Source organism: Elephas maximus, chromosome 5 (assembly GCF_024166365.1).
Source record: "Elephas maximus indicus isolate mEleMax1 chromosome 5, mEleMax1 primary haplotype, whole genome shotgun sequence".
NCBI lineage: Eukaryota > Metazoa > Chordata > Mammalia > Proboscidea > Elephantidae > Elephas > Elephas maximus.
The window spans coordinates 139,767,032-139,788,880 of NC_064823.1; the positions used below are offsets into that span (position 1 = coordinate 139,767,032).

The window sequence follows — 21,849 nt, forward strand, 5'->3', positions numbered from 1 at the left end:
ATCTTGTAAATTAATGATGACATTATCGAGCTCCAATATTTCTGCCACTGTATTTGTTATACATTCGCTCGGGCTTATTAAAGAAATTGGAGAAAACTAGTTAATTTAAACGTTCTTTGTCATTTTGACTTGATTGGAATTATCATAGTTTGTTTACATTAGGGTAGAACCAAAGCACTATTGTATTCTGTGATTGAAAGCAAATAGAGGCTTGTATTGCTGGGTAACCAAACACAGAGTTTAAATTGGGATAAACAAAATGACTCATTTATTGGTAAACATTCCTAGCTATTTTTCTTGAGCTTCAGTAAAATAAGCCTTTTTTAAAAACAAGGGTACCTGGAGAAAATATTCAATTTAAAGAAAGTGTGTATCTGTGTGTGCATGTTTGGGAGGTATATACAAATTATATTTTCAAAGATTCTTTTATTAGACAATATAGGGATACTTATAGTATTATAAATATTATTATTCTGAAATGATTTAAAATACTGATTTTATTTAAATATAATTTTATTTAGAGCTGTTTAATAACCTCTCTGTGGTTTGTCTTATGTGGGGGAATCTAAAGTAGGATAAAAAGAGGGTGATTGGCAACTTGGGATGCCAGATTATGGTCCTGGGTAGAAAATAATTTCAGTATTTTTATTATTAGGCTTACATGGGCAGGGTCAGAGGCATTGGAGATGGGGTTTCTTTGTGTTCAGTAATGTTGAATTGTGCAATTTGGATTTCAGCAAACTGGCCAGACTATGGTCCCTATAAGTGGTGCCCTTTTTTTTTTTTTTTTTTTTTTTAGTGGTGCCCTTTTGAAATTAACAGTTCATTCCTCCAACTAGGATTTACTCTCTTGTGTTAGTCTTAAAACTCATACAGTTCTCAAACCAAACCGTGGGCCCAAACTACTTGACTGAGAACCTCAGATCCAGGGGTGTCATGGAAGTCGCATTAGGCAAATGTGAAAGTGCCGATTAACGTCTGCAGCTAATACCAACGGCTCTCCTTGGCCTCTTGAACCCAAAAGAGTGAGAAAGGCTGTAGTTTTCCTCCTGGATGGAGGCTGATCAGTAATGAGGGGAAAACAATTTTTATGTGAAAATAGAAAGCCTACGTGATAAAGGCCTGCCTAATTTCTCTAGTAATACAATTTGATTTTCTGATTAGCTGTCTTATTCTGTGATTTTTGTAATTTTGTCAGGTCAATTAACTGGAGTTCAGTGCTAGAGAGAAAGGAAGTGTGGGCACTGCTGGCTTCATTAGATGTCAGCAGCCTAGGTGCATTTTGTAATAGAATCTGTGTGGGATAATTTAGCTGATATTGTTAACGTCATAGCATACACAACTTATAAAAAAAAAAGACTTATAAAGCAAGTCAAATTGAACAAAAAATGTGAAGTGCTAAGAAAAAAAAAAGTGCTCTCTACAACCTATATTGTAGGCAATAAATGCAGATCAATAAATTATTCAGCAAGTAATCAATGAATATCCTATGTGTCAACACTGTACTGGTTGTTCAGGTGCATAGAATATAGCACATTGTCCTATGAACAAGGGAAGTCCCTGTGTGGTGCAGATGGTTAATATGCTCAGCTACTAACTGAAAGTTTGGAAATTCATGTCCACCCAAAGGTCCCTCAGAAGAAAGGTCTGGCAATTTACTTAAAAAAAAATCAGCCATTGAAAACTATATTGAGCACAATTCTAGTTTGACACACATAGGGTTAGAATCAACTTGACAGCAACTTTTTTTTTTTTTTTTTAAGTTAACAAGATGTGTGAACTCCAGTTTGGGAGTCCTTGAAGATTTTTGGACAGAGTACTGAAACAAATATAATCTTTCATAATGAATTGTTTACAGGCTCTTCCCTTTTATGGAGGGCCCTTGGGGGCAGAGTTTTGTCTTGTTTTTCTTTGCATCTCCAACGTCTAGTATGACCTCTGGCACAGAGTAGGTGTTCCACAAATGTCTATGGACTGAATGACTGAAGATTAGTTCTCCGAGGCTGCGTTGGTAAGAACAAGTCTGCAAGGTGGGAAAACAAGTTAGAATATATTTGCAGAAGCCCCTCTTAGAAGTAACGCTACAGGGGGATAGTAACCATGCTAGCAAGAAACAAATCCATTTAAGAGGTGTTACAAAGTAAGACTCAACTTGGTAACTAACCAGGTAAAGAGGAGTCAAAGTAGTTCAGTGTTTTGGTCTGAAGAATTAGTATCCAAAATAGGAAAGTAAAGAGAAGGAATGGTTTCATTCTGAAAGGTTCTGAGTTCGGTTTTTGGTAATGAGGGAGCTGTGATCAGGTAGCAATGTCCAGTAGGCAGTTACGCATTCATGACTAAAGGATGGGAGAGATGTCAGAGAGAAAAATCAATGATTTTGGCGTGTTCGGTGATGAGATTAAAATTGAATCCATGAAAGTGTATTGTTTCTCTTGATATAGTTTTAACTTCTGCCAGTGCTCAAGAGAGGTTATCTAAATATTTTGGGGGGAGTATGCTGTAAAGGAGGTCCCCGAGTAGTGCAGATGGTTTGTGCTCAGCTGTTAACTGAAAGGTTGACAGTTTGAACTCTCCCAGTGGTGCCACAGAAGAAAGTCTAGGTGATCTGTGTCATTACAGATTATAGCCATGAAAACCCTGGGAAGAATATGGAATATAGCACATTGGCCTATTAATGCCATCCTCCAAACTTTAAAAATGTGTTTGCCATAGAGACATATAAGTAATTGCGATTTATTTATTCCCAAATTTCTTCACATGTCCGTGCCATTGACTTTGCTGTCTAGAACTGTGATTTCTTTACATTTGGCACCAGACGACGTTAGTTCTACCCTGTAATACGTGGGGTCGCCATGAATTGGAATCAACTCAACAGCAAGGGTTATGCTGTAAAAGAGATGATAACACTGTATCCGAGATTGAAATAGATGATGGGTAAAATTCTTTTCAGCCCCGTGATTCCCTAAGTCTTCTTGTTTAGGTAGGGAAACCAGGCGTATACGTATGGAAGATGACTAAACAGAGAGAGTCATATGTATCAGTATTAAGCACTGACATAGTCAACTGCTAATTTAGCTCACCAAATCAGGGATTGGTATAGAGAAGGTATGAATACATTGTGTGATTCAGCCTAAAGGTGAATTTGGAGTTTGAGGAATCCATGATCTTTGTGGTCTGGCATGGGCATTCAAGGTTTCGTTTCATTTGGTTAAACGTGTTTGGTCTATGCTGGTTAATAATGTTACCTACCTCCCAATGTCTGCTCACACGCATCTTCCTCTCTTTTTCTGTTTTTGCAGAAGATAGATGAAGAGAGTGAGGCAAACTTGCTAGCAGTCCTCACAGAGACACTGGACAGTCTCCCTGTGGATGAAGACGGATTGCCCTCGTTTGATGCGCTGACAGATGGAGATGTGACCACCGACAATGACGCTAGTCCTTCCTCTATGCCCGACGGCACCCCTCCGCCTCAGGAGGCAGAAGAGCCGTCTCTAGTAAGAACCCTTCCTACTGTTTAACAGCAATTGGAGTTGCCTCTGGCTACCCGCTGCATGGGTATGATGTAGTAACAGTAAGGTTTGGATTCTTAATTTAGACTGATGCCAAAACAATCTCCAAGCACACCCAGTATCGCAAATCCTGTGATTCTCTGTTTCAAAATGTTGAAAATACAAGTTTTCATGTGTTCTTGCTATATTTGATTTTTAAATTATATTTTGTTCGTGTGCATGCATGTGTGTGTGTATTTCTTATTATTCATGTTCATGTTAAAAATCTAGAAAATGGAGAGAACTGAAAGAAATAGACTAAATTTTCACCTGTAATTTTATATAACCTTTTTTTTACATTTAAAATACACTATGAATATGTTTGTGAATTTCAAATGTATGCATCATTTTTAACAATTTGCATATTATTTCATTATACAGAGAGGTCCTAATTCATTAAGCAATCCCTTAGGGTTGGATATTTAATATTTTTCCTTCCTATTTTTTACTATTATAATTTGTATAATAATTAACATATTTGTAGTTTTATTCTTATGCGTGTAATTCTAGAAATGGAATTGGTAGGTCAAGGGGTATGCAACATATAAAGGCTTTGGATCCGTAGTTTCTAGGGAGATTGAAAAATAATAGCACGTTTGCCACCTGAGTTGCTGCTTTAATTTATGTTGGGTGGTGACGAGTGACTTTGTTGGCAGTGAAGACTGAATTTTCCTTTTCAATGCAGTGCTTTTCCAAAATTATATTAGTTCTAAGACACAGTTTACCTTCTCATCAAGGCTAGCCATTTGCCATTTGACATAAGAGCATACTGTGTAAATTATAGAATGCCATCTTCCAAACTTTAATCATGTGCTTTGGCATGCCACTGGAAACCCTGGTGGCGTATGGCTGCTAACTAAGAGGTCGGCAGTTTGAATCCACCACGCACTCCTTGGAAACTCTATGGGGCAGCTCTACTCTGTCCTGTAGGGTCACTATGAGTTATAATAGACTCCATGGCAATAGTTTTTTTTTTTTAAACTTGCCATTGAGAGGTTGTTTTTCTCCTATTTCTAAGTTTTTAAAAGTAAAAGGCGTTCCACAGGAGCACATGAAGCCCCTACTTGTCATCTGTTGCTTTCTGAGCTTTTCTAGTCTGGAGGAGAATACCTGATAAGTAACTGTAATTTGTTCATTCCCAAATTTCTCCACATGTCTGTGCCATTGACTTTGCCGTTTAGAACTGTCATTTCTTTAGATTTGACACCAGATTGTGTTCATCCACACAATTGGAAGGGGTTATCGACTCAGGGACATATTACACATGAGAGTGGAGAGGTCCTTGGAGGGTATCAAGTCAGGTGATGAGGAAATAGAGGTCCAGAAACAGGGGGACCCCTACCTGAGCTCACACAGCTGGAGTCAGAACCTGTATCTCCCAGGCTACAGGCCAGAACTCTACTTGCTTACAAATCATTTTCTTTGTTCCTGAAATCAGCAATTGATACTAGTTTTTGCAAAATTTCTTTGTGTCATTTAATTTTGAGACTTGGTTCAAAGCATCCCCAAATACTTCATTTATTGCCACATGATTCATTTGAGTTATTTGGGGGAAAATGGATATATATATACACACACAAATGCATTGCCATTGAGTTGATTCCAACTCATAGGGACCCTGTAGGACAGAGCAGAACTGCCCCATAGGGTTTCCAAGGCTGTAATCTTTATGGAAGCAGACTGCCACATCTTTCTCCCACGGAGCAGCTGGTGGGTTCGAACCACTGGCCTTTCAGTTATCAGCTGAGTGCTTTTAGCCACTGCAACACCAGGGTTCCATATATATATACATACATATGTATATGTACATGTATATGTATATGTACGTATGTATATCTACACCGCTTCCCCCCAAGTCCTCATTTATCAAGGCAGCTTGTCTCAGCTAGCAGTAATTTGAAAATTCTTTGAGGGAGATCTTTTTATCTTATCTAAAACGTAAAACTAGAAAATACCAAGTCATGAATGTAGGAAAAGAAAATACTTTTGGTCACAGTTGGTAGTGTAATGCCAAAATTTTTTCTTTTAAAAAAATATATATATATATGTGTATATATATATATATATGTTTCTTTTAGCCCTGTTGGACTAAAGTATAATTAAAGAATGATAAATTTTTATAATTATACTCAATCAATATTATGTTTAAAAGCTCAATAACTTACTCCAGTCCTTTAAAAGATGCCTAACTTCTCTTGCTTTTCCCCTTTCCTCATATGTTTCTAGCTTAAGAAGCTCTTACTGGCACCAGCCAATACTCAGCTAAGTTATAGTGAATGCAGTGGTCTCAGTACCCAGAACCATGCAAACCATAATCACAGGATCAGAACAAACCCTGCAGTTGTTAAGGTACAAACTATTTAATACACGAGGGAAGTGATAAAGGGTTTTTGCTTGAAGCTGTAAAGCCAACGCTAGGTCTATATGTATTCAGCTGAGATGCGGCAACTGCTTCATCATCCTGAAACAGATTATGAAATGGATTTCAAAGAGCAGTGTTTGGGCTGTTTTAAAGTTGGAAGTACTCATTTGTGCTTTGTCTCTTGGATGATCGGAATAGAAGCCCCACCGTCTGTTCCTCCTTGCCCTCTTTGTTAGTACGTGCAACAGGGTGGGTCACAATCAAATCTCCTGATCGCTGGTATTACTTATGAGTGACTTTAAGATAGAGGGTTGCTATTTTGCCAGCTGTCTAACCTGAGAAAGGTTGCTCTGGAATGACTGCAAAAGATCTCTCTTTGACATTAATTGGATGGAATGCTGGCAATGACATAATTCGTTTAGCTGGCTGTATTAAACAATGTTTGTCTTGCCATTCACTGTGAGGGAAAACGGAGCGTTACGGGGCACTTCAGAGAGTCGTGAATACTGGGCTCCAGCAGTAAGTGGCAAATTACGGTTTAAACCAGCTTTTTTTTTTTTTTAAATTCACAGTAAAGGCGCTGTAGGGTCTTGTTAGTTACATGTTGCTGAGTAGGAACATTGAAATGTAGGAGAAATGAAATAAAAAGCTGCATAAATGTCATTTAGGAATTTTAAATGTAATTTTCTTTCCTTGTTCTGCAAACAATTATTCACAGCTCATAGATCTAGTACACTTAAACCGAACACTTCATTGAAAATCTCATCTCTTCAGAAAACCTATATCCATTCTGATAAGGTTCAGTTCCCTAATTTTAGCTTTCTTTCTGCCTTGTTTTTAAGACCGAGACTTCATGGAGCAATAAAGCAAAGAGCATTTGTCAACAGCAAAAGCCACAAAGACGTCCCTGCTCCGAGCTTCTCAAGTATCTGACCACAAACGATGACCCTCCTCACACCAAACCCACAGAGAACAGAAACAGCCACAGAGACAAATGCACCTCGAAAAAGAAGCCCCACACACAGTCGCAGGTGTCCCATTTACAAGGTAGGCTGAGGACCAAAGCGCATTGTCGTCGAGGGTGCAGAAGGCAAGCGAAGCCAGCACAGAGGCCAAGAACGAGGAAACTTCAGGCTTCCATTTTCATGGGTGTCTCTCTGGGAAAAGAGAATTCAGCACTTTATTATAGGGGGGTAAAAAAAAAATCCTTCCCTGGCCACAGGTGAGCATATCCTATTCAGCTGATAGGCAGTCTAATTCACAATCTGCAAGAGGCACCTGAAATGTTAGCGCGGATGGGACGAAGTGGAGTTGGGAGGAGATGCAACATCACGTGAAGTTTGTATGAATCTCTGAATTGCTGAGATAATTGAAGTTCCAGGCCAGCTGGGCTAGCCAGTCCTTTACGAAGCTTTCCTTTTCTTCCCCTTCAGTAATGGAAAAAATGAGGTATTGTCAATTTCCTATATATAACTTAAAAACTAGTAAATAGTATTTATGCAGCCCCTCCTGATTCTGAAGTGCAGTTTTTCCCTTTTTAGACCCCACGCTATGCTCGCAGAGTTTATTTTGTAAATAAGGCTTTGGAAGTTTCTAGAAAAAAAAAAATTTTTTTTTTTTTTTTTTTGCTCTCTATTTAAAAAATATTTTCTAGATTAAACATCTGGGTTTGTTTTCATTATCTTCCTACTTTGCTAGAAGGCTGAAGCTTCTGAGGCCAACTGGGGTGATTTGGGGAAAACCTCTCTTGGCAGAGTGATAATTTTCTTTCTTTTTGGCTCCTCCCCATCAATATGCTCTAGTCTTATAAGCCCCAAGAGAGCTTGTAGAGAGTTGCTCTTGCTTTCAAACATGCCAGTTTCCACATTAACCCTACTTTTAACTTTGTAGTGAAAATCGGCATATCCTAAAATAGCAGTTATAAACATCCACCTCTTTTATCCTTTTGTTCCCCCAACTTCCCCTTTCACCTGCAGGATCACAACCACCCATCCTGTTTGGAGCCATGATTGCTTCACACAGGTCTGCTGCTGTTGCTGGTGCTTTCAGTTAGTATTTCCTTTCCCAACATTTCTAATTTGCCTCCCTCACCCCTACCTCGCCATAAGCCCAGGATATTCAGGAACCTTCTTTTCATATTTTTAAAAAGCTCCTGATGAGGCTTTCCCTGGTGGATATCTCAAAATCACTGCCCAGCCTTTCTTCCAGTAAAGGGAAATATAGCAGTGAAATGGACCAAATTCTCTTCTGTCTCTTTTCTCCCTAGTTAGCCCCTCATCTTACCCACTGTAACAGTTTTTCTAAGGGTAAGACCAGCTGTGCTGTGGGACTCCTCCCATGGCAGTGTTGAAGTCCTCAGGTGAAGGGAAGACAGCTAGGCTCGCTCTAGTGAGTGAACTCAAGAATTCACTGGGCTAAGCAGCACCCTGTCCCTTGTCATGCATTCATTTTTTGGCCTGAATTGAAAGTCCCCAGCCTGATGAAACCTTGAGGTCAGTGAACCCAGCACAGCAGCACATTCTTTAAAGTTTTTGTTGTTGTTGTTGGTCCATTTGAGTTAGGGGAGCCCCTGGCTGGTGGAAACCATTCATGTGCTCAGCTGCTAACCAGAAGACTGGCAGTTCAAGTCTACCCAGAGGCACTTTGGAAGAAAGGCCTGGTGATCTACTTCCAAAAAATCAGCCACTGAAAACCCTATAGAGCACAGATCTACTCTGACACGTGTGATTGTCATGACCTGGAATCAACTTGAGAGCAAATGGTTTCTGGTTTGTCTTTCAAGGTTTTTATTTTTTAAATTCATTCACCAGTCAATATTACTCTAACTTTTATAAACCCTGGCAGTGAGGAATTAAATAGGCATATTGAAGGAAAAAATTTTCTCATGCAAATCTTCTTTGCATGAGACCAGTTGTATGTATATTTCTTAAGGTATTATGTCTGTGGCATGGCATAAAGGCTTACTCCAGGACAAAATCTGTTGAAAAACAAAAAAGCCCTGTAGCTATTAAAATCCTAAAAGAAATAAAACACAATTGCCTAGGTAATAACCAATGGAAAATGCTCAGCTTCAGGGATTATTTCAGTTATTATTTAAAATTAAAAAGTAGAAAATATTTGAGCAGTTAGAGACAATACCTACGAGAGTCTATTGAAGTTATTTATCTTTTTTAACGTGTCATAACTCTTTTCTCTCTGAGCTCCATATGTGGCCTCTGTAACCTTATGGGGTCAAGCTCTTCTCAGTTCCTGTGGATGATTGTCTGGCTTTTGGCCTGGGTTGGTGCCCCATTTATTCATTCCCTCACTAATGCATTCACTCATCCAAAACACCATGATTTGCCTGGAAGAAATGCATTCCTGCCCTCAAGGAGTTTAGAGTCTCTGGTCTACCAGTCATTGGACCAGCTTTTGGATTAAGCTCTCAGTAAACCAAATCAATGCTGCTCTAGGGACAGCTTTTGTGGGCCTGGGCTTATTTAGGGATTAGGTCCTGTATGTGATTTGGGGACTGTACCCTCCCCATGTCTCTCATTTTATGTTTGTGTTTGGTTCCATTAAATATGGCTGCAACCTGTTCCTCTCCTTCTGTTGCCCACACAATCTTACCTGCACCTAATTACCAGATTTTGGATATCTTCCTTGAGCATCCCAATGACCTGCCTTAGAACTTGAAAAGTGGAATTTCAGTGGCTCATTTTCAAGATACAGCCATTACATGACCGCACATTTAGCTCATGTCTGGTTGTATTTTCCACAGAACCTGTATGAATTACCATAATTATTAGTTCAGCACCATGAGTTGGAATAGCCCCTTTCATAAATGTGTTCTTTTTGAAAGGCTCATTTTATTAGACATATTAAAAAATTAATGTCAAATCAGCTCATTTTTCTGTATATATGAGAAAGCTGATCAATCATTGTTCTTAATTGGTAGAAGATAGTGTGAGCTCCCTGTTTCTGGAAGCATATTGGGCAGATGATATGCCATTCAATTGGGTTAAACACTAAATCCAGATTTACAAGTTAAATATATATACACCATTTATTCAAGTAAAGTACCTAATTTCAGGCTAATTTGAACATAAATAATGTTTTCACATTTCAAAAGTCGTTGAACACTGGGGTTGATTAATTTATTTTAATATCTGTTAAATGTAATACCTTTTGATAATAGGACAAAGAAAACATATTTGTGGTCGACTCTGCTAGCAACTAGTTTTATGGCCCTGGAAATACCATTTAACCATCTTTGTGTCTCAGAATCTCCATCCATATAGGTAGTTTATTCTAAAGGCTTTCTTGGCTTCAAGTCTATGATATTCATTACATAAATGACTACATCTTGACCATTCGAAAGTAGATATTTTAATATCAAAAATTGAGGTATACTTATGTATATATAAATAAATAAATTTTTATAGATAAACATATATATGTGTGTGTGTATTTATATATAATACATGGATATATATCCCAAGTACATTTCTCATCCTGTTTTCCCCTCCTTCTGTTCAAAATACAAGACTGCCAAGGAGAAGCAATTGAAATTTTGGAGTGAGAAGATTCTTACTCCACCCTTCATAATTGGGAAATGCCTCCTAGAGGTGGTAAAATGTAGGAAAGCATGCAAGAAAGAAAGCAAGCTCTCTTTGCAAGTCCCTAGGTCTCTCGACTGATAAACATAGTTTATCCATAGTTTTAGTTGTCCATCCGATTTGGGGATTTGAACCCTTTTAAGCCATCTGAGCCAATGCCCACAACTTGCCATGAGCTGTCAATTAATTTTCAGTCAATGGAATAATTGTCGCTTGAGCTTTGCCCTCAAAGAAATAACCTGTTCTCAGGGCTAGATATAAAATTATACATTTTAGGAGCAAAATCCTCTGAATATTCATGACGTTCTGCTGCTTCGTAGTTACTCTGCTGTTTTCTTGTCTAAACAAACCGTGTACTGTATTCCAAATTAAAAGAGAAAACGCTATTTCTCTCTAATGGTACGAGGCAAATTGTGTCTCCTAAACAGGGGTGGTACATTTTGGAGAAACTTCTGTTCTTGTATTTGTTTTCAAATAATAGTTGACTGATGCAAATGTCAATTGGACTTTGATCCAAATCCAGGGAGTTCCTTAGTTTAATCCTCCAGTTTTCTGGTCAGATTTCCAACTTGACTGAAGTGGAAAGAAAATATATCTAGAGGATGCTCAATATTTCATAATTAGTTTCTTTTTTCCCCCTTTTAGCCAAACCAACAACTTTATCTCTTCCTCTGACCCCAGAGTCACCAAAGTAAGTATTAAGAAATGTAACCATTTTCAGAAAGGGAAGGGGGTTCTAATACATTTGGCTACAGCAACTCCATTTCAGTTTGTTTTTATAAATGTGCCATATCTTCCAGTGACCCCAAGGGTTCCCCATTTGAGAACAAGACTATTGAACGAACCTTAAGTGTGGAACTCTCTGGAACTGCAGGTAAGCCTTCCGTTTCACTTGGAACTTTTTTGCTTGTTTGTAAAAGATGTCTTAGTTTATAGTGTTGTGACATTCTCTATTTGACAGATGATTATTAAGAAGTATTAACAAAATTGGATAAGAAATTATCCGTAAACACGTTCAGTTGTTTATTTTTTTAAGCACAGGCATTTATTGTGTGTCAGACTTGGGCCAGACCCTTCGATGGGTATTATTGCTTTGGATCCTCAAGTAACTCTATTTCAGATGAAGACATTGAGCCTTGAGCAGAAGAAATGAACATTTATTGAGCTCCCACTCAATAAGTGTGCCAGGCATGTAAGTGGTTACCATTGACTTCGCAACAGCCTCGTGAGGATGGTGACAGTTCTCTCATTTTAAAGATGAAGAAATAAGGTTCAGAGATGTTGAGTAACCTGGCCAGGATCACAAAGCTAGAAAGCCAGGAGATAAAGCTGGAACCTGTTTTTACTAACTATCAATGCTTCACTTGGAATATTTTCATGCTTTCCTATGTATCTCACCATTTTCATATTTTTCCAGCAAAGGAGAAAAATGGAAATGTGCCCATTCATCAAAACAAAGTGCCCTAATATCTCTTTGAACAAGAGCACTTTCCTTCACCACTTTGGACTTCTGAACTCATTTAGCCAGGCTTTATTTCACACACTGAAGAAGAAGGAGTTTTTAAAAACTTGGATTAACCCCTGAGATACTTATTAATCTGAAGAGTTTCTAGGCAAACTTCTGAGTTGGTTGTAAATGCCCTAAGTGCCTTGGGTTTTGGTACCTGAACCCCACCACAAAGTGACTCTTAGGATGTCTGAACAAGAAATTCCATGGCTCTGGACATTGCTGATAAGGATAGAGGAAGAGTAGATTAAACAAGATGCTTTCAACCAGAACTATGGTGCCTACATGCACCGTGGTCTTTGTCACTCAGTTTAATTTCACACTTTGAGTTTGCTAAATTACCTCCTTAAGAAAGGTCTGTTGCATGATTTGATCAAGCATTACAGTGGTTAATTTCATGATGTATATATATGTGTGTATATATATGCATACATACATGTATATGTATATATATACACACACATATTCATTTATAACTATATACAACATCAAGTCTTAAATGAATTATAGTTCACATATATGATTATAAGAAACTGTGTTTGTGTGTATATTCTATGTCTTCTTATTGGACCAATGAGGATAAATTTATCTACAAAGTTGATTAAAGCATATTCACTTTTGTAATGTTATTTTTACTGAAAACAGATAATTATATATATTAAAAAAACACATTTTTGGTAGAAGACAGACCTTTATCTTGATATGAGGTGTGTTAACTAGGGATCCATTCATCATGCTTACACAAAACACACTAATGATGTGTTATAGATAGTCCCAATTTTTTGTTTCTTGCTCTTTGAAGGAAAATAATTAAAGACATTTGTGTGGTAGTCTGAGTGCAAAATCCTTGTAGATTGGCATGATTTTCCCCAGTGTTTTCTGATACCATTCACCTACATCTAATTTGACAGCGTTTATTGCAGTGACATATTCTTATTGGGTCTCTTTTACAAAAGCACCTCTTTATAGTCATATTTTATTCATGTACATAATATTTTGGAAACCCTGGTGGAATAGTGGTTAAGTGCTACGGCTGCTAACCAAAGGGTCAGCGGTTCAAATCTACCAGGTTCTCCTTGGAAACTCTCTGGGGCAGTTCTACTCTGTCCTATAGGGCTGCTATGAGTTGAAATCGACTCAATGGCACTGGGTTTGGTTTTTGGTTTTATATAATATTTGATTATATCACATAATTTCAATCACCAGTACCATAGACATTAACTGGTTTGTGGAAATATACTACCCCAGCTCTTGGTAAGGACTCAACTGAAAGGAATCTGTTAACTAAGAATTAGTGTGGTCGTTAGTCACTTACTTTGTGAGAGTGATGAGAGAATGTCCACAGTGTATATCAGTTTCAAGCTTTTCATTAAAGAAACACCTTTTATTGTTCTCGGATAATAAAATGATATAAACTTATTATGGGAAATGTAAAATATATATATATACTAGTGGGGAAATGTATTATTACTTCTATGATGTAAAGCATTGTTTTCTATGGATATTTTTATACATTTGTGATCATTTTTTGTTCGTATAATTTTGCATCCTGCTTTTTCAATTAACATTTTAATAAGAAATTTTCATACCACAGACCTTTTATTATCAGGGCTTTAGAGTGCTGTATAATATTAGTTTGAGTAGGCACAACGACATTTATTTAATCATGCTCCTATCATGCTTCTATTGTTACGTGTTTAGGTTGTTCTAAAGTGTTACCATTTTGAAGTAGCACTGCAGAGGGAATCTTTGTTCATAAAATGTTTCCATCTTATTTACTCAAAATAAATTCCTCGTGGGTAGTAATGCTGAAGAAAAGAATATAAATACTTTGAAGACTTCTGAAATATATTGTCATGTTGCTTTCTGAAGGGTCATTTCCATTCAAAATCCCATTAGCACCGTATAGATACACTTGCTTCATCACATCTTTGCTAGCATTGGGTATTTTCATTTTTAAGGGGTTTTATGTATGGATATGAGTATATCATTTAAATTGCATTTCTTCTATTAGTGAGATTCTGGTATTATTAAAAAAAAAAAAAAAAAAAGCATTTCTTTTTATTTCTTCTTGCCAGAAGTATGAATCTTTCTTTTTAAGAGTAGATACTGAGTTTTAAATAATTTAGTTATAATTTTGAAAGGCTAATAAAAAAAAAAATCTTTTTTTTTTTTTATTAATAGCCTACCCTCTATTGAAGGACAGTTAGAGATCTTTAGAAGATTTTTTATTATTATTATTACTTGGAAACCTTAAAATTATACACAATGGATTTATCTCTGTCACTGAACCACCATTCATCTTATTAGTTTAGATTGTTTATTCCCTGTAATGTTGAAATCAAACCAAACCAAAACCAAACTCAGTGCCGTGGAGTCGATTCCAACTCCTAGCGACCCTATAGGACAGAGTAGAACTGCCCTATAGAGTTTCCAAGGAGTGCCTGGTGGATTCAAACTGCCGACCCTTTGGTTACCAGCTGTAGCACTTAACCACTACGCCACCATGTTGAAATCAATACTGTGGAAGTCAATTCATCAAAATATTTTTTATATCTGTTGTATGTTTACAATATAGCCTGGTGGTTATACAGCAAATGTAAGAAATAGAAAATAATCCATAAAGAGTGGAGCATAGTGCTTGGCTCACAGTACCAAAAAACCGAACCCAGTGCCATTGATTCAATTCCGACTCATAGCAACCCTATAGGAAAGAGTAGAACAGCCCCATAGAGTTTCCAAGGAGCGCTTGGTGGATTTGAACTGCTGACCCTTTGGTTAGCAGCCGTAGCTCTTAACCACTACACCACCAGGGTTCCCTGGCTCACAGTAGGTACTAAATAAATGATTCTTGTGTTTAAGATGCAGGCTTATAATCCCATTGGGAAAAGAACAAATATTGTATAGATAGCATGAAAAAATATGATTTATAATTTTTTGCCACCTTCTTAGAAAGGTGAGCCCTATGTGTGGTGTTTAGTTTATCGAGTGTCCTGGTAATAACTGTGAAGATGCAAATTGGAGAAGATGAGGTAGAGCCAAACTGGACTAAATAAGAGAAATAATTCAGAGATATAGGAAAGCCAGAGGAGGAGGTGGAAATTGGAGGATGCTGAAGGAGACTGGAAGGAGAAATTTGGAACCTGCCTGGGCAGTAATGTAGAGAGGAGATGGAAGAGAAGATGATGTTGTTGTTGTTAGATAGAGATATTCTGGATTTGAAGGGTTATGTAATATGTGATGCCCATAATCTCCATCTTCCCTAAAAATCTTCAATAAAATCTTTGTTTTCCGGTAGTGCTTGGTAGTGGGTGTTTTCTCTTGGAGGATGTGACAAACACTGATTTGTGCCTCAGGAGAATCACAAAGTGAGAACAGAAGTTGTCCAAGGGAGCCCTGTAACATGGCTTCAAGTTAAATACAATGTGTAAAAGATTAAAAAGAATTATGAAGACTGTTCAGGACTGAAAGAAACATTAAGGGCATACCAATGCCAAGTGAGCAATAGAAGTGATCATGGTGAGGATTTTGGAAGAAACTGAACTCTTCTGCAGGCTAAACTAAGGAGCCTTGGTGGCACAGTGGTTAAGCTCTCATCTACTAACTGAATGGTTGGTAGTTCAAACCCACCAGCTGCTCCATGGGAGAAAGACGTGGCAGTCTGCTTCCGTAAATATTTCAGCCTTGGAAACCCTGTGGGGCAGTTCTGCTCTGTCTGATACGGCTGCTGTGAGTAGGAATCAGCCTGAGGGCAGCAGGTGTCGGCAGGCTAAACTGACTTGAAGAGTCTTAAGAGGGAAGATTATTTGAGTAAGATTTTGAAGTATGGGGAATGGAAAAGGCAGCAGATATTACTGGAACAGAAGCAGAAAGTCAGGAAATCAGGGAGTTGCTCAGGTGACATACATTTGGCATGGGCCCTGAAATCAGTAAGGAACCACCAGATGGAACACCATCTTTCCTCCTTAATCTTTGATTTCTAAGACTCTTGCCTAGCTCCTTAATCTTTTCTTTTTTGGTCTCATTTCTTCAATTTAAAAGTCACATTCATAATTCCCAAATGAAATTACTGTCCAACCCAAAGTACTAAGGTATAGGTTGCAATGTAAAATTACCACTGTTCAATTATTTTTGACATACAAAAATGGCAATTTCATATGGCTAACCTGTGATGAAACAGTTTATAAGCAGCACAGCTCCAAATAAAAGTACTAGATTATAATTTTTTTTTTTTAAGCAGACAGCATAGCTTAATTAAGCTATTCAACAGTTTGACTTTGGTATTAGACAGACTTGAGTTCAAATCTTGGTTCTTCTCCCATCTAGCTGTATAATCTTGGTCACGTTCCTTAATTTTGTAAGGTTCAGGATTGTTATGTATCAAGTGACAATGATAGTAGTACCTGTATCTAACCAGTCACTGTGAAGATTAAATGAGATTATATGTGCAAAAGGTATAGCCCAGTGGACCAACATGTGTACACATGCAATAAATACTAGCTTTTTAACTACTAGTTGTGGGCTACCTTCATCTACTGAGTTCATTTTGCCTTTGCTGCTCATCTCTCCAACTTTTGTCTGTCTTTACTTTTTCCCTTTTATTTATCTTTCTTTTACATTTTCTCCGGCATTCTCATATATCATTTATTCTTTTTTTTTTTTTTTGTGGCAAGATTCTCCTACTTTCTCACAAAGTTGAACATATACTGCTTTTGTTGAGGATCTGGGATTTACCAAATCAAGGTAGAAAAATCATCTCTTTGATATCTTTTTAACAATAGCTACTTCTACTATTACTAAAATTTCTGGCAGTTAGGCACTCTGTCATAGACACTTTATATATGTTATAATTTTGACCCTGTGGCTATTTCATTGTTGAGGAAAAGCTATAGGTTGAATCCAGTTATGTGGTAGTTCCAAACAAGTCTGGGTGCAGAGTATGCCTATTTCCTAAAGCCTGGACTTTAAAGATAGTAGTAAGCACCTGTGATATTAAATAGGTTTCTTTTCTCTTGCCAAGTGTCATTGATTGGTATTGGCTACCAGGAGCATTGTGTTGAGAAGATTTCTAAGACCAAGTGTGTACTCAGTGGGAATGTCATGATCAATTAGTGATATCTGCCATACATGCCGCAGGGGGTGGAGAGGGTAGAAGCAGCAATCATAATTATGATGTGTTGATTCTTGATCTACACACTTATTTGTTGGAGCAGAGGAAGTGGATCAAGCTGCTGCACAGGCCTTCTGGTAGCTTCTTTTTCATTAGTCTTACAAATTTTAGTGAAATTTTCAGAGCATTTAAGTGGAAATGTAAAGAGTCAACAAAACTCTAAGACCTCCAGAATAATCCCTTCTGCCCCATCTGCAGTGTTTTTGGGAAACAGGAGGGATGAGTTAGGAAGTTTGCTTTATTAGGTATCGCCAGCTGGTCTGACTTCTTTGTGATTGTCCTGAGCTAGCTCATTTTGGCTGAAAAAAAAAAAATACTCTTTTCTTTTACAGGTGTAAAAACTAATTTGATTTCAAAATAACCGTTAGTAAAACAAGATGAGAGAAAAGAGAATGCTCTTTTGGCAGAAGGCATTTAAATCTATTGCATATGGAGATTTTCAGAGTGCTACATTTTCTAGTTTCTGAAGTGGGAATGGCAAAGCAATGTCAGCTCAACCAGGTGATGATTGTAACCAGAAGACATGAAGGAATTTGGTGAGAGACCAAAGTAAATGACCCAGACATTTCATACACACATACAAGGTTTTTATTTTTTGTGTTGGAATTACTGTAAAAATAATACAAGAAATATAACTAAATGTAGCTACTGCATAACCGATTAAAAAAAAAAGAAAGAAAGAAAAATAATCAGCAATAATGCTACCACCCTAATGCACCTGGGCCTTAGCAATTTTTTCCTCCATTGATATATATTTTTCCACATGGTTTTGATCATAATGGACATGTATTTTGTGTCATTTTTGCTTTCACTTAACATTTTTCCCTGATCTAAATTAGCAATCTTTCAAAGTACACTTCATTGGACTTTTGGTATAAAAACAAAACGAAAATCAAAAACACTTATCAATCAATTAATTTGTAACTTTTGAAGTCTTATGTGGATTTTTATATTGTTACTTTTGGGCTTCCTATTTATAACTTCCTTTTCGTGGAAGGAATATTGGCAAATAGCATAAATGTGCTTTACCCTTGGGTACATACTTCTTTTGTATGTGACATGTCTTTGGGGAAATAGACCAAAGAAAATATGAGCAGTAGTTTGTAGTTTTAAAAGAAAAGCCAAAAGAAAAGCAATTTTGGCAGGTCATGTCGTCGATTCCTGGGCATGAAGAATCCAGGAAAGGGAGACCCAACAAATTCTCTCCACAACCCATCCCAATGTTTGGCAACTCTTACAGTCAGGAGTTCCTTCCATAGTTCAATGTATCCTTCATTTTCTGTTTTTAATCTAGTTTTACTTGACTCGATATCTGCAAAAATGATTACTTTATTCCTCAGTCTTCTTTTCTGGAAATTGAGCTACCCCATTTCTTTTAAGCAAAGGATAGCAAAGCATGTCTCCAGATGTCAGCTTTGGGATTTGGTTGTAGACACCTGGATGCCAGATTCTCAGGCTACCCTGAGCTCTGTGGAAAGTGAGTGAGGACCAATCAGTAATAGTTTCCTTGAAAAAGAGTTGGGAATTAGGTGCAGGGGATAGAAATGCTCTGCAAGGACAGCCTCCCTTCCCCCTCCCACAATCAGGACTGATGTACAAAATACTTAAAAAGCAGCAAAGGCAGGGACAGAGGGCATTGGTAGTTCAGTGGTAGAATTCTCGCCTCCTATTCAGAGGGCTAGGGTTTGATTCCCGGGCAATGCACCTCATGTGCAGCTACCACCCATGCGTAAGTGGAGTCTTGCATGTTGCTATAATGCTGAGACAGACTATGAAGAAAGGCCTGGCCATCTACTTCTGAAATCAAGCAATGAAAACCCTATGGATTCCCAATGAGCAAAAGTAGTGGCCTATGCACGATGGGTCCAATCTGCAACTGATCATGGGGATGGCGCAGGCCACGGCAGCATTTTGTTCTGTAGGGCATGGGGTGTCCAAGAGTGGGGAGCCAACTCACGGGCAGCTAATAACAACAAAGTCAGGGGCACTCCAAGTCACAATGGACCGATGCCAGCTACAATACCAAAGGAGGCTCTGGGAGGCCGTGGATGTGTAAGATTCACACTTTAGTTCCTGGATCTTGGGGAGTTCCACTTAATCCTAGGGAGGGGTAAGGAAGACACTGGGAAGCCAAGAGCTGCAACCTTTATCAATCAAATATTTTAACGACTGGTGGAGTAGTAACAGCTTCTACTAAGTGAACATCCTCACTTTCTCTGCTCGCTCAACCACCCACTCTAAGTTCCTGAGGTCTAAAATATGTGCACAGGACAGGTGACACCCCTCTCTTTGCCCAGTTCTCCTCTTTGGTGCATTTTTAAGCAGATTAGAAACTCATCATTGTTTTTCCTTAAGAAATACCTCCATGGGCATGGGACACAAAGAAAACCCTACTCTTATATAAACTCCAAAGTGAGTTGCTGAGTTAGCAGTAGATTCTATTAAATGTTATAAACTCTTTAAAAAAGGAAAAGAAAGAAAGAAAGAAAAGGCTTGCTGAAGTCATTGGGTGGATGGATAGCAAAGCACAAACAAACAAAAAAACAGAGTAGAAGAATTCACCATTTATCAGAGTCATTCAATTAAACCAACAAACCCGAAAGAGAACTCCTCAAACGAAATCGTTTTATAGCGCATCATGTAAAACAAAACAAAACTTGCCTGTGATTTTTTTTTTTTAATAAAAGTGCTCTTTAAAAAGATGACTGTAGCGTGTCCCACTTCTGGTGGATTTTCTGTGCGGAAGTGCAGAAGTGTGAGTGATGGAGAGGTACTTGTTTATTATAGAGCACATTTCAATGCAGTAATCATAAATATTGCTAAGGTTGTGCTCCGTTGAAATATGACCTACATACTCTTGATTGTTTGTGTTACGTGATTTGTCTGACACCCATTACATTCTGGATAATAGCAGCCATTTGTTGCTCTGCACAGCAGGCTCTTTTGACAAAGGAAAATAGGCAGCAATAAAAAAGCTATAGTCTGAATTACTTTCTGCACAGTGCTGCTCTGCTGAGAGTTTGTGCAAGCGTGTTAACAATGCTCTGAACTGCCTCTTGTCAGCCTTCAGCCTGTAACGGCCATCTGTCCTCACATAAATCTATCAAAACATGCTAGGTTCAAGAGAGAGCATGGAATATACCTTGTACTGTCAACACCAAAATGTACACATTCCCCAGAAAATCAACACGCAGGAAATAATCCGGAAGTTATGGGAAGCATTAGCGCTGTTGATTTAGGCTTGTGGCATGAAATTGAGAGTCCGGCGATTAGTAGGAAGACGAGCAAAGGTAGTGGCATTAAGGAATTGAGTATTGACCTCTATCCTACCTCAGGGGAGAACATTCTGGGCAGAGGAGGTGAGGTTAGAGAAACCCAGTTAGCTCAGGTGCAGCAAGGAGTTTCCTTTCCCATCAGCAGCTCTTAAAACTTTGACACTGGGTTAAAAAAAAAGGCATGCTATACTTTTTTTTGTTTTGCTTTCAGTCTCAATCATATCTGAAGATAGAATTTCAGTTAGATACTTGGTAACACAAAGGCTTGTAATCCTTGAGATTTTTCAGTCTTGCTCTGAGATATTCTCTGATTAAAGAGATTTTAATAAGCACTGAAAAGTTTTGGGAATTTCTTAATGTAAACCTTTCCCCTATTCACCTACTCATCAATTCTAAAATATCTCCCCATCCACTAAGCAAATATTATTTGTTTCAACAAGTCGTAGTAGCAGAAATCTCAGCCCTGCTGTTTTTCACACATAGGACAGAGTTGGTCATCTCAGCGCGTTTTGGTCAATTTTAAATGTATATGCAAGAAAACATACTTCAAGTTTTAAAGAATTGTCTCTTTATTCAAAAAAAGGACCGTGAAGTCCCTGGGAGCTGGTTCCCTAAAATGCCAGCATCTGTCATGGCATCTAGCATATAGTAGGTGTTCAATAAATGTCTGTTCAATTACTCTAAACCCATTGCCATCGAGTCGATTTTGACTCATATCGACCCTACAGGAAGGAGTAGAACTGCCCCATAAGGTTTCCAAGGAGTGCATCGTGATTCAAACTGCTGACCTTTTGGTTAGCAGCCATAGCTCTTAGCCACTATGCCACCATGGTTTCCTCAATTACTATAAGCTGTCTCATACGTGAAGAAGGTAAAAAGCTTTGTTTCTAACTCACAGAAACTACAATCAGAGTGTCGCCAATCCCAAGAGCAACTTGAGAATCAGTTATTTAAGCAATAATGAGCTTAGGTACTAGGACAAGAGTTTCAAATTTTCAAGACTAAAAAGAATTTCTATATTTAAAATCCCTAGATGGCAGAGCTATTTTTAGAACTAGTCTCTTTTTAATAGTGGCCTAATTCGGTGTTTCTGAAGTTTAAGCTTTCTTTTTATAGATGTAGGATGTCAGTCAAAATACGTATACCTGAGTGCAAGGCCCCATACCACGCAGACACCATAGGGCAATGGTCTCCACATGTGGTCTGTGAACCATCCCGTTAAAAATGTTTAAGCAGTTTCCCAAGTGATTTTTGGGCCACTGAAATGTGGGACCCACTACTACAGGAGGATCTAGAAAACAAATATACTTAAAAAAAAAAATTTCCAACAAATACACCTAAGGGACATCCCACTGAGAATTTGTAATCTATTTAGAGAGACAAATTATA

The 21,849-nt window shown here is 38.0% G+C and overlaps 1 protein-coding gene across 4 annotated transcripts in view; it reads left to right on the top strand.

Moving 5' to 3' along the window:
- Positions 1 to 21,849, top strand: part of PPARGC1A (PPARG coactivator 1 alpha) — an 830,369-nt gene that overhangs the window by 779,940 nt on the left and 28,580 nt on the right. For all 4 annotated transcript variants that reach the window (XM_049886435.1, XM_049886432.1, XM_049886434.1 and 1 more), the window contains 5 exons: positions 3,300 to 3,494; positions 5,775 to 5,897; positions 6,753 to 6,957; positions 11,154 to 11,199; positions 11,309 to 11,382. In XM_049886435.1, the coding sequence (XP_049742392.1) occupies positions 3,300 to 3,494; positions 5,775 to 5,897; positions 6,753 to 6,957; positions 11,154 to 11,199; positions 11,309 to 11,382 (643 nt within the window). The remainder of the gene's footprint in view (positions 1 to 3,299; positions 3,495 to 5,774; positions 5,898 to 6,752; positions 6,958 to 11,153; positions 11,200 to 11,308; positions 11,383 to 21,849) is intronic.